Source organism: Onychostoma macrolepis, chromosome 04, assembly GCF_012432095.1.
Source record: "Onychostoma macrolepis isolate SWU-2019 chromosome 04, ASM1243209v1, whole genome shotgun sequence".
Taxonomy (NCBI): Eukaryota; Metazoa; Chordata; class Actinopteri; order Cypriniformes; family Cyprinidae; genus Onychostoma; species Onychostoma macrolepis.
Window position 1 is genome coordinate 28,702,102 of NC_081158.1, and position 13,329 is coordinate 28,715,430.

At 36.6% G+C, this 13,329-nt stretch overlaps 1 protein-coding gene across 1 annotated transcript in view; it reads right to left on the reverse strand.

The window, feature by feature from the left end:
* tmtc1 (transmembrane O-mannosyltransferase targeting cadherins 1) overlaps positions 1–13,329 on the reverse strand; it is a 39,179-nt gene that overhangs the window by 13,606 nt on the left and 12,244 nt on the right. Inside the window, exons 4-8 of the mRNA XM_058773466.1 lie at positions 12,145–12,321; positions 7,094–7,175; positions 6,389–6,492; positions 4,994–5,072; positions 4,803–4,913 (exon numbers count right to left, since the gene is read on the reverse strand). Of these exons, the coding sequence (XP_058629449.1) occupies positions 4,803–4,913; positions 4,994–5,072; positions 6,389–6,492; positions 7,094–7,175; positions 12,145–12,321 (553 nt within the window). The remainder of the gene's footprint in view (positions 1–4,802; positions 4,914–4,993; positions 5,073–6,388; positions 6,493–7,093; positions 7,176–12,144; positions 12,322–13,329) is intronic.

Sequence of the window (13,329 nt, forward strand, 5' to 3'; positions counted from 1 at the left end):
TTAGTTGTTGTGAGTATCTGCAGCGTGTTTCTGTATTTAGTTGTTGTGAGTATCTGCAGCGCGTTTCCGTATTTAGTTGTTGTGAGTATCTGCAGCATGTTTCTGTATTTGGTTGCATTGTGAGTATCTGCAGCGCATTTCTGTATTTGTTGTTGTGAGTATTTGCAGCTCTATTCTCTATTTGGTTGTGAGTATTTTCAACACGTTTCTGTATTTGGTTGCATTGTGAGTATCTGCAGCACGTTTCTGTATTCGGTTGTTGTGAGTATCTGCAGCACATTTCTGTATTTGTTGTGAGTATCTGCAGCGCGTTTGTGTAATTTGTTGTGAGTATTTGCAGCGCTATTCTCTATTTGGTTGTTGTGAGTATTTTCAACACGTTTCTGTATTTAGTTGCATTGTGAGTATCTGCAGCGCGTTTCTGTATTCAGTTGTTGTGACTGTCTGCAGTGCATTTCTGTATTTGTTGTTGTGAGTATTTGCAGCTCTATTCTCTATTTGGTTGTGAGTATTTTCAACACGTTTCTCTATTTGGTTGCATTGTGAGTATCTGCAGCACGTTTCTGTATTCGGTTGTTGTGAGTGTCTGCAGTGCATTTGTGTAATTTGTTGTGAGTATTTGCAGCGCTATTCTCTATTTGGTTGTTGTGAGTATTTTCAACACGTTTCTGTATTTGGTTGCATTGTGAGTATCTGCAGCGGGTTTCTGTATTTGTTTGTCGTGAGTATCTGCAGCGTGTTTGTGTAATTTGTTGTTGTGAGTATTTGCAGCGCATTTCTGTATTTGCTTGCGTTGAGTATTTGCAGCACATTTCTCTATTTGGTTGTATTGTGAATATTTGCAGCACATTTCTATAATTGGTGGTTGTGAGTATCTGTAGCAAGTTTCTGTATGTGGCAGTTGTATTTGCAGTGCGTTTCGGTATTTGGTTGTTCAATTAAATTCAATTCAAGTTTATTTGTACAGAACTTTTCACGATGCAAACTGTTGCAAAGCAGCTTTACAGAAAATGTAAGTTTCTACATTATATTTAGTAATGGCTTATAGGTTGTTATGAGTATTTGCAGCGCATGCTCTCAAAATGATGGAAGATGTTTTCTTAATTTGTTGGTGTTTTTTGTATTTGCGTGTGTTTTCTATGGTATTCTGATGGTATTTAACTGTTGCTATGAGGTTGTTAGGATGATACTATGAGGTTGCAATGTTTTTCTGAGTGGTTAACTGGGTTGCTATGGTATTCTGTGTGAAATGTATAGAAAAGAAAAACACAAACATACAGAACACACACACACACACACACACACACACACACAAAACATACTTCATACATGACTGGCATGTTGTTTACTGTCTAGGCTATATTTCCACTACTAAGATCTTTTCTTTTTTACACTGCTATTGAGCTCCCATTTCTTTATTACTGTTATTTGAGTGTGTATCTTTGAAATATGAGCTAGAGTTGTTTCTATTGATGTATAAGTTCATTAAATATGACAGCAGAGGAATAAAGGGTCGATACAGAGATATGAATTGGATATGAAATGTAAGGTAGAACAAGAGAGGTTGGGGGGATGAAATCATAACTGTATCACGCTCAGTTTACTTTCAATAGGCCAATATGCTGATAATAAACAATAAAACTGAAGCCACTGTCTGGAGGTTCACTCTCATATCCACAGAGAGGATATGAATGTTTTAATATTGATTTCTGTCTTCCAGTCCATCAGAAACATTAACTTCAGATTCAGCAACAAATGAGCAGACATGCAATGACTGTGTCAAGAAATAAACAAAAGAGCATATAAAATGTGCTGATAACATTCATGGCCACAAATCATTACTATCGACTCGCTCTTGGGCCTGCGTGTGTTTTTGTGTGTTTTGCATGACTAAAACTTAAAATTAGATAATTAGCCTAGTAAACATTCCTGAGGAGACAGATTGGAAAGCCATTAGGGTGAATCGTTGGCATACAGCTCCGCGCAGCTGATCGGGGGAGGCCTGCCAAAAGACGCACATGATAAAGGCGTGGCCAAGCGTGGTCATGTGGCTATGGGAATTTTTCAGTGACGGGAAGATATACATTTTAAGTTCAAGTTTCTGGTGTCAAATAGGGTGTTGTTTAGGTTCAAAAGTGTAAAATAACACTGACTACTAGCCACCTGGTTTATCTCACCTCAAATGACCTCAATCAGATTGGTAAGTCGCATAACAAGGCATGAACTATATTCAGTTTTCATTTAAGTTTTAGTCATTTTGTTTTGTGCTTTTGTCATTTTTATTTGTTTGGTTCATTATTCTATTAGTTTTTTTATATTTCACTTTAGCTTAATTTATATTTATTTTAACTTCTATATATTTTTATTAATTTTAGTACTTCAACTTTATTTACTTCAGTTACAACATTTTCTTCCATAGTTTCATAAAATCTTTAAGTGTTAGTTAAATTTTGATAATTTGATAGTTTTATAAAATTATAAATGAATATCTGTTAAATAGAGAGAGAGAGAGAAAAAAAGAAAAATGATTAAATATTAAATATCTGTCTGTCTATGTATTTGTACAATTAGGTACAGAAAATCGACAAATACAAACAGAAATGGAAAGCAATGCAAACACTGACAGAGAGAGACGCAAAACCAGACAACACTCATATACACAGCTTATGTTTTTCTGGGAAATATTAGAGGGCTAAAGCTGGGTCAAGAGAATGATGATAGCTTTGGCATTATCCTTTTCGTCAGTTGCCAGCTGTTGTCATGGCAGCACATACAGAGGTCATCTGCAGTCTGTCCCAAAATGTCACTGGGCCAAACTCCATTCAGTGGCTCTCTATAGACTAACACCTTTCTCTCTCTGCTCTGCGCTTTCATTCTGCTTCTTCCCCTCAGTCCTTCCTTTATTCCTTTCACCTTGGCTTTTTTCAGTCCTTCAGTTCCCTTCTATCATAATTCCCCTCCCTGAGGCATAGGTGATAATACAAGGCACTGCCACTGCAATATTGCTATAAATAGTCGTTAATAAAAAAAAAAAAAACAAGATCCAAAAATGAAGTTGAAAAGTTTGAGTGCACTAATGAAAATTCTTCTATATTTGCATTTTTGTAATTTAATGCACATTTTAATTTAATATTACAATTTGAGTGAAAATTCATATATTTTGTTCATGTGACTAGCATGGTTTGAGAATGATTTAAAGAACTTCAATGGAGTCACATGATCATGACAGATTTGCTTGATAAATCTGATTACTGACTAGTTATTATAGTATTACTTATATACTATTTAGCTCATTAGCTTAAATTTTTTTAAATTAGTTTTAGTTTACAATAACCACACTGTTGGTCACAAAAAGTGCACAATACAGTATATCAATATGTTAAATATGTCATAATGTTTCTTTATTGTTCTAAAGCTGCCAGTTTCTTTCCAGGTTTAAATCCCTTGTGGACATTTGGGCCCTAGTGTGTATACAGAACAAGTTTGGACTGGAAGAACATTTCACTTGTGAAACATTCATAGAATATGAAATCTGAGATTGCTGTTTCTATAAACTGAATGAGAAAACCAGGTTTTTTTCAATATTAAACACTCGCACACAGCCACACGCCTCAACTCAATCAGTAAAAGGAGCAGGAAGTTTACTGACATTGGTCTGTCAGCTTGTCTCAGACACACACTATGAATTATTCAGTCAATATGAGATATGAGATCTGCTGATCAGGGACTGAAATATTCCCTCTCTTTCTCTTTCATTTTCCCTCTGTCTTAGTTTCTTTGCATGGAGTCAGACCAGCCATCATAAAAATGATTTTCTTTCCACAAATTCAAGGACTGGAGAGGAGAAACGTGAACGTTTCTAAAAGATCTCTCAAGGACGGAGCCAACACAGCGGCAAACAACTAAAAGGGCATTCTGGGGCACGACAAAGACAGACTTGACATTCTATCGCAGTGTCTCAAATATTTTAGAAAACAAGCATGTGAATGTTTTATCGGTGGCTGAAGCTCTCAAGGCCTCAAAACCTTGAATGCTTTGCTATTTTCTTAAATGTTTTTTCTTACTCATGGGGTCATTCGCTGAATAGAAGAAGAAAAAAAAAAAAAAAAAAACAGAACAAAAGATTCAAACCTGCATGTACTGTATCACGAACCCATTATGCCAACTTACGACCATTTCCAACACATAACAAATTAAAAACATTGGTGTATTTGAGACTAATGAACAAATAAACACACATAATTTAAGCATATTAAAAAGTTTGAAATTGCTTAACGAAGGTCTTTGACTGCAACGGCAAAGTTTTAAAATGCCTGAAGATGCTCTTTGACTGATGCGGGACTATTTTTTTCCCAGTGTCTTTGATGCTAAAATCAGATTCATATGCCATATGAAAATGATATATGAAGAATTTCTCCGTCAGCAAAAGTGCCTCACAAAAACTGCAAGATAGAGATGAGCAGAAATAATTGCCTGAAGAACTGATAAAAAAAAGAAAGCATCTCACTTCATGCACAATGTGTGCATCAGCTCACGGCAAACATCTGCTTCACGTGAGCTTTCGCACTCATTTACACGCTATTTTTCACGGGTTGCCATGGCGACGAGTCGCGAAGAATTGCGTTGGGAGTGAAGAACGATACAGAACAGCAGGGTGCTAGACAGCACGAGTGAAGGCTTTTATGTCTATCGAAACGAGAAAGCTACGTTTGTGTTTTTCATAAATGATGACAGAAGGAGTCTGCGGAGACGCGGTTCCTGCGGTTGTCTTGACTTGTGGAAATGCGTGTGTGTGCTCTCACCTGTAGGCATGTAACACAGTTCAGACTCAGCGCCAGCATGACGAGAGCCAAAGCCAGGGAAGCAATATTCCGTCCGTCCCACAGAGACTCCACTAAAGGAATGCTGCCCACCTGTCAATCACAACTCAAGCAATCATCAAACATTCCATGAAATGTAGCGATTACTGTGTGTTTATGTTGATGCAATTTACCTGCCAGTCGTAGCAAAGCACTATGGGAGCCAGTAAGAGCCAGGCATTGAAGGCGAGCAGATAACAGTATGTAAGAAACCTAGAAAGACAGGACATAAAGCCTGGTTAAACAATTTAATACATGTAAAGCTAAATTTAATAAATAAATAAATAAATAAATATAAAGTTTAATCCCTGTGCTGTGCTGAAAATCCTTTACCTAATCTTGGATTCAATTAAATCGGTTTTGTATTTCTTTCAGGAACTGATTGTTCATAGGGCTCAGAGATCTGAGCTCATGTATCTCAGTTTTTGAGTGAATACTGCCAAAATTATCCACATATTATAATGCTTTTTCACTCAGAAAAACTGAGGTGAGTAAGCTCAGATCAATGAGACCTACCATCAATCAGTTTCAAAAAGAAATACAAAACTGTATTGATTGAAAGACAACAAGTTGATGGATAGAACAAACAAATATTTGGTAACGAGAAATTTTTGGGCACACTTTATTTTAAGGTCCAATTCTTGCTATTAACAAACCATTACCTACAACTTTAGCCTCAGTAAACTCCTAATTTGCTGCTTATTAACAGAAAGTAGATAGTTATTGAGTTTAGGTATTGGGTAGGATTAGGGATGAAGAATATGGTCATGCAGAATATGTTAATAATTGCAATTTTGTGTAGGCTGGTCACCTTGTGTGAGCAAAGTCATTAGGTTTTAGTTCAATGTGATAACATTAATTAGAATTTTCAGGAGAAAGAAAATCCTGTCCTGGTCAAAACAACCAGAACACAACACGAGGGTTAAAACGTTATAAAATGTTTTTTACAATGAATGTGAAGGCTGAAGTTAATGCTAAGATGTTCTGGGCTGTGTTTCCAAAAAGCATCGTAAGCTTAAGTACATCGTAAACCCACTGAAACCAATGGAGCTACGATCAACTTGGGCTTACGATGCTTTTGGAAAACGCAGCCATGGGTGGTTGCCAGGGTGTTGCTATCGTGTTTTGGATAGTTTCTTCCTGACTCAAGTAAAATCTAATCCCAAACATATCATAACATTGGTATTTTAATAAACTGTTAAGAATTGTTATGCATCCACATAAAATATTAATGGTCCTTGACAATTATAGAAGACCAAGTCATCCACACATAAAAATACTTTTAGAAAAATACTAACACACATAAAAATACTTTAGTAATATGAGTAAAACAACAGTTCTCCCTCAGTTATTTATGGATTGGAGGAAATGTCACGGTTTTCCTGCTTTTGTGTGTGTTTCAAATCACATCAGACCTCATACTAGTTTTAAATTGCATTGTAGTGCATACAGTCTTCAGTGGATGAGAACATATTTCTCTGTTAACTGTTTTAAGATGAAGATGTGAGAGGGATGACAGTCGGACCGACCTGGTTAGCAGATATGGAGAGAAGGATGCTGGATTGTCTTGCTCTGAGAACAGGGGCATGGATCCACCCATCAACCATAAGCGGAAAGACATGATGACTGTAACCTGCAGAAAAAGACTTGAACAAATGAGCACCTGAGGAGTGCTGATTTAAATGAAATAAAAAATAATAAGATCTAAATCTAAAAATGTTAAAACATTTGAACATTAAATAGGTGTTGGAAATTTCATATTATGAAAGTTTAACACTATTTATTAGCAGTTATCAGCAAAAAAAAAAAAAGTTTGAGAACTCCTGTTAATGTAACTTGATTCCTAATGTTATTCGATGGAGGGACACAAAGCCTGTTTAAAAGAGTACTTTTAAATTGGACAAAAATGTGGATATGCCCCTGAAAACTAATGAGTCATCAATTTTTTGGGGGGGTTAATTTTCCAAGAGGAAAAAGATGGTGAATTTTAAATGCACATATCTGCCAGCTTTTAGTAGATTGGTAGCATACAGATGAGCTCAAAACTAACAGGCACGAACTAAAAGCCAGAAAACTGATTTTGCTCTTATGGGGTCAAACATATAAATAAAATCCAGTTCAGATCTTTAACCACTAAGTCACATCACAGAATAAGGAATAAGAGCTAAAATCAGAAGGTGCCTAGCCCGAAAAGAAGCATTGCGACATTTGGCAGTAAAAACGTAGCTACTTACATGTAGCGAGATGACGCAAGCTCGTTTGACAAACGGGCTGGAAATTCTGACGAGCTCCTTTGACCTGGAGCGCGACAGGTGCCTGGAACGAAAGCATAACCAGATGTGACAGTCGTTTAACGACTCCATAACTCAATCAGCTGATGAACTCATTTTCATTCATTACTGACTTAATCAAACCATCAGCGAATTACTTCACGGGTATATTAATCTGTTTACTGCTGCTTTCAATTAATTACCTCTCCATCTTGAAAAACAGAGCTGGAAGAAAACAAGTGAGAAGACACACACACAAACACTCTCACAGTCCTTATTAAAAGACTTTAGAGTGGCATTTTAAACTGGAACGGCATCATCCTTCTTTGAGAGTGCTGGGATGTACAGTGAATTTTAATTCAGCGTGACATGACACCATGACAGCTGTGACTGGAAATGTGGGTGAGATGAATGAAAGAAAAGAAGAGGCGAGAGGAGGAGGTGGGGGAGGAGCGGAGCGGAGGCCGTGCATCGCACTTTTGCTGATTGATTCAGTAAAGAGCTGCAGAGAGCTGGGCTTAATGACTGTGTGTGTGTGTGTGTGTGTGTGCGTGCGCGTGTGTGCGCGCGTGCATCAGTGCTTTTCAGAGCGTATTGTACTCCAGGGATCGGTAACCGGGCTCAAAGACACCACTGTATTTTAAAAAACGCAAGCCTCCCACCTCGATCCTCTCCTTTTATTGCTATTTCCATTTTCTGGCGTTTTTGTCTGGTTGCAAGAAAATGAGAAGATATAGAAAACAGGGAGGGGCTTTATGCTAAACAATTATTGTTTAATGAATTTAAATTCATTAATTGACACTCCTGTTCTTATTGTGATTGATTCATCAGTGCATGTTATTCAAAAATACAAATAATAATGTCTTACTAATGTTTCTCCGCCTCTGAAACAACTTTTCTTTTCAGATGACATCACGAGGGCCACCAAGTTTCACCCAATGGCGATGTTCCCAGTCTTACTGTGTACGATTCATTTGTGCATTTATTTCAAGGAAATCAAAACATGAAAGGTAGCACTTTATTTTACAGTCCTATTTCCATATACTTACTATGCAAGTACTGGTGTATGTACCAATTAGTTAAATGTACAGAGTAAGTTATGCGGTACTCAAGTACTCAAGGACCAAGGTACTTATTGAGTAACTGATGGTAGATGGTACATAGTAAGAATATGGACATATACAAGTCCTGTCTGACGTTTTTTCCTCATTAAATAGGCTCTTTCACTTGGAAACATGTCACCTTATGGGAATAAAATGAGTTGCGAATGCAGTTTCGTTTTAAATGTCTCCAATTTGTACATTTTTGCAACCAAGCATAATTAGACCTCCAGCTATGAATATACAAATAAGACATCACTGCATCTGCAGTGCCATTAAATGAATTATAGCAACTAGAAATAAGACAATTATGGCATGTCTGCACCAAACAGTACAAATGCAGATAAGCAATCATGTTAATAAAATTAGGAGCATTTATTTAGTTAATGTCAGGTGTTTGAGAGGCATTTGTAATTGATACTCTTATGAATATGGCACTGGTGTAGAGATACAGGAGAGAAAACTAGTGTCGGCTTATGCATTTAATAATAACAAAGCCCACAGGAGACACTCCACCCCCTTTACTGCAAACACACACACACACACCAAAGTGCACTGAGAGACAGCATGTCTGCAGGCATTACGACGACTATCAGTCACAATCGCACACTCACACACTCCACACTGTGTGTGTGTGTGAGAGAGAGTTTGTGTCTCATGTCCTCCCCAGGGTCACGGGTAGCAGCAAAGGTTTATGGGCACTTTTGAAAATCAAATAAAGCTGCAGAGCCCTCATTCCCCAGAGGGAGATGTAGACGGAGAGAGGAATCTTTCCTGTGCTGTTCTTTAAGTCTGCAGAGTGTTATCATTCCACAGCAAACCACAGCCCGTGTCGCATGTTTTATATAAGTGTCATGGATGTTCTTTTCTGCTGCGTCTATTAACGTCCTGTTACTATGATGCCCGATTAGCTCATAAATATTCCTTTAAGTCTAATAATCTACCTAATAAAAATACATGGTACTTTCATTGTATGGGGTACAAACTGAAAAATCCTAATTTATTATTTTTCCTATTATTTTTAAAAGTACTTTTTCAACAGATGTTTAGTAAAAGGAGGTGTTCAATCATTAGAAAAATCAATCTGAGGAGGTCAAACTAAATAAATAAATAAATCACATAAGTTTGGAATTCTGTTACTAAAATCTGGCACACGTTTAAACAACCATGATTTCTGTTATGTCATTTTCATTGAATAAACATTAAATAAGCAAAATTAAAAACACTATTTCTTTAAAAAATATATATATATTTTCTAGAATAATGCTCTAGAATGATGAAAAAGTAATATGGGTGCAAATTTAAGGATTTAAGGAAAATAATGTTATATACAAAAATGTAGAACACTAAATATTTTGTTAAAGATAAATATAATTTTTTGGGAAATTATTATTTTAATAATTATAGTTAATAATTAAAAATAGTTTCATTGTATGGTATAAATTCCATGAGTGTGATTGAGAAGCTGAAAACATTTGAGGTAGGAGGAATTAAAAAAAAAATTTAAATAATAATTTTAAATAGAAATAAATGTTGGAAAATGTTAGAAAATAGTTCATAAGCATATCCAATAGCTTTTACAACCACATGAAATGTGCGACTCCATTGCTTTAAAAAAAAAAAAAAGATGATATATAATATCTGCATTTGTGAAATGTGGCACATGCATGCAAGTAAACAAATAAACACAACAAACATCAGATTATCCATATTAAATGTCTTAATAATGGATTAAAGGAGCTTGCTACTGGATGTTTGATGTCATGTTTATCTGTGAGGTCTCTGCTGTCCCTGAGGTTGTGCGCTCTGTGACTAATGCGGAGAAATAGATGCATGTCTTGTGTTTTTGATCTCGGCAGAACACATGGGAACGTTGAGAGACTTAACTGCACAAACATCGCCAGCACTGAACATAATTTAAGTGCTGCAGCGATATAGACAACATAATGCATTACTGCAACATGATGTAGATATACATGGTGGTTTCTAAGGTATTTCCATGTGGCTGGGGGGAGTGGTTAAAATGCTGTTAGGACTGTTAATGTCAAAATAAAACCGTAAAACCATGAAAAAGGGGTTTCTTTACACTATCAAAACGGCAAGGCTGGGACAGCAACTTATTAGCCTGGGGAGAGAGGAATGAGTATGGGGTGGGTACAGAGGTGTAATGTTTGCACACAGCACTCAAGGATCAGTCTGGTATCTCAGTTGTGTGTCTCCTTCAGTAATGAGAACCCAAGGGCCAGTCAAGGGGTCCCTATCTATTTTCCACTCACTGATGAGCCCCTTTGTTCAGCTTTTCACACTCTCAGAGAGTGAAGACCCACTGGACACACAGCACATTTTAAGTAGCTGAGACTGTAATTGAAGCAAATGAGGTTGACACGAAGAGAGAGAAAGAGAGAGAGAGAGAGAGAGAATGAGAGAGTTTGGGCTGAGTCGGGGAGTGCGATTGCTGTTTGTCTCGCCTGATTGACTCTCTTTGAATGCCAATTACCGCTACAGCCGAACGAAAGAGCTGAGCTGTAATTGGAAGATTGCTTTGTGTATTCTCCATCGCCGATACGTGCGTTGATCTTTGGCTAGATCGTCTGCTCACAATTTGTTTGGTACCAGTCAAACAGGAAGATTATTTACATGATTAAAGAGGTGAAAAACTAATTTGCTTTCATTTGAGTAGTCTACCTGTATGCAATATATAGACACGCTGTAATGAACATTTTGTCATTTGTGGTTATGCAACAAATAGACGATTATATACAGATTTTTTTTTTTATTAACTTGAGACAATATTCAATGTCTTTGAATCTGCTCAGAAATAGCTTAAAGGGATTTTCCTTTCAGAAAAAAAAAATATTTGTAACAAACAGACAAAAACAAACAGCAAAGTTTCATTATTATATTGCATTACATTATATTATAGTGATATTGTTTAAAGCCCTTTTGACAACATTTTTTTAATTTTTTTATTTCAATTTAGAAAAACATTTTTACCATACAGCCAAACATTTTTACATTTTATTTATTTTTTTAATTAAGATTATTTTAAAGTAAACAATTTGAATCTGATACAAAATGCTTTATAATAATGAAACGCATGATTAAAAAATTAAATTAAATTAATTTAACCTGACATTTTGCACTGATTTACTTAAATTAATTACTGTATACCTGCCACTGTACATTTTGAACATGAAAGTAATCTATAATGGAAAGCTTTTTAGAAATGGCTAAATAGAGCACATTAAATCATTGCAATATTCATGATGTTGCTAAATGCTAAACACAATATTCATGATGTTGCTAAATGCTAAACACAAAATAAAAGCACTGTGTACATATTCGATTACGGAAATGCAACATACTAAATCGGTTCCCTGAAAGGTCACTACCCAAGGTCAGACTTTGTGTCGCCACGCATTAGCATGTTTTGATGAGCTAAGCTAATTTTCAGACAGTACATACAACAGTCGATGTCTGTCCAGGGACTGTCGATCTTTAACCGTCTCCTAATGAATTTAAAGAGTGTCTTTGCTATGTGATCCGACTGCATGTGATGAATGTGTATCGGTCACTTATAGTACGGTCTCAGCCTTGGGCTGAAGATTGAAAGCACATGCCTGCTCCGATGCTCTGGCCACAGTGGAATTCTCCATAAACATTCCGCTGAAGATTCCATCACGGACGGCCTTCCTTGAACCCTTTATATATACTGCACACCAGCGAGGGATTTAAATGATCGCTATTTCAGATCTAAATCAAAGAGGTGACCGACCAAAGACAATTTGAGAATTGTTTGAAAAGTGATAAAATATGATAAACCAACACAGTGACACAGAGCTTCCAAAGCAATGCTAGCTGACAGTAATCAGTGTACGCTAAATATTATGGCATAGTAAACAAACAAACACTTACGAGATGAGCGGTTTGCGGCACAGCACCAGGAAATCGTATAGGACGCACACACCAAACACCGTAACGCCTGTCTCTTTCACCAGCATGGCACAGGTGCCCAACAACAGACTGAGAGCCAGTGACAAGACAGACACTGTGGGGGGAAACTCATCAGCCATTCGGCTCGCTGACACACTCCTGAAAGACAAAAAAAGAAGTGAAAGTCAACACATATACATTACTGTTCAAAAGTTTAGGGTCAGTGTATTTTTTTTTAAAGAAATGAATGCTTCTAGTCAGCAATGATGCATTAATTTGATCAAAAGTAACATTAAAGACATTTATAACGTTACAAAAGATTTCCATTTCAAATAAATGCTGTTCTTTTGAACTGTATATTCATCAAAGAATCCTGAAAAAATCTTTCATCAAAAATATTAAGCAGCACAACTGTTTTCAACATTGATTATAATAAAAAACTAAATAATTCTAAGACAACAATTTAGGGAAAAAAAGTCTTGGTTCGCATGGTCTGACAATGATTTAACTACAATTCTTTAATTCATGGCTCTCTTTAATTCATTTGCTCACAGTGGGGCAAGAAAGTATTTAGTCAGCCACCAATTGTGCAAGTTCTCCCACTTAAAAAGATGAGAGAGGCCTGTAATTTTCATCATAGGTATACCTCAACTATGAGAGACGAAATGAGAAAAAAAAATCCAGAAAATCACATTGTAGGATTTTTATTATGGTAAATTGGTAAATTCCTCGGTAAATTGGTAAATTCCTCGGTAAAATAAGTATTTGGTCACCTACAAACAAGCAAGATTTCTGGCTCTCACAGACCTGTAACTTCTTCTTTAAGAGGCTCCTCTGTCCTCCACTCGTTACCTGTATTAATGGCATCTGTTTGAACTCGTTATCAGTATAAAAGACACCTGTCCACAACCTCAAACAGTCCAACTCCAAACTCCACCATGGCCAAGACCAAAGAGCTGTCAAAGGACACCAGAAACAAAATTGTAGACCTGCACCAGGCTGGGAAGACTGAATCTGCAATAGGTAAGCAGCTTGGTGTGAAGAAATCAACTGTGGGAGCAATTATTAGAAAATGGAAGACATACAAGACCACTGATAATCTCCTCGATCTGGGGCTCCACGCAAGACCTCACCCGTGGGGTCAAAATGATCACAAGAACTGTGAGC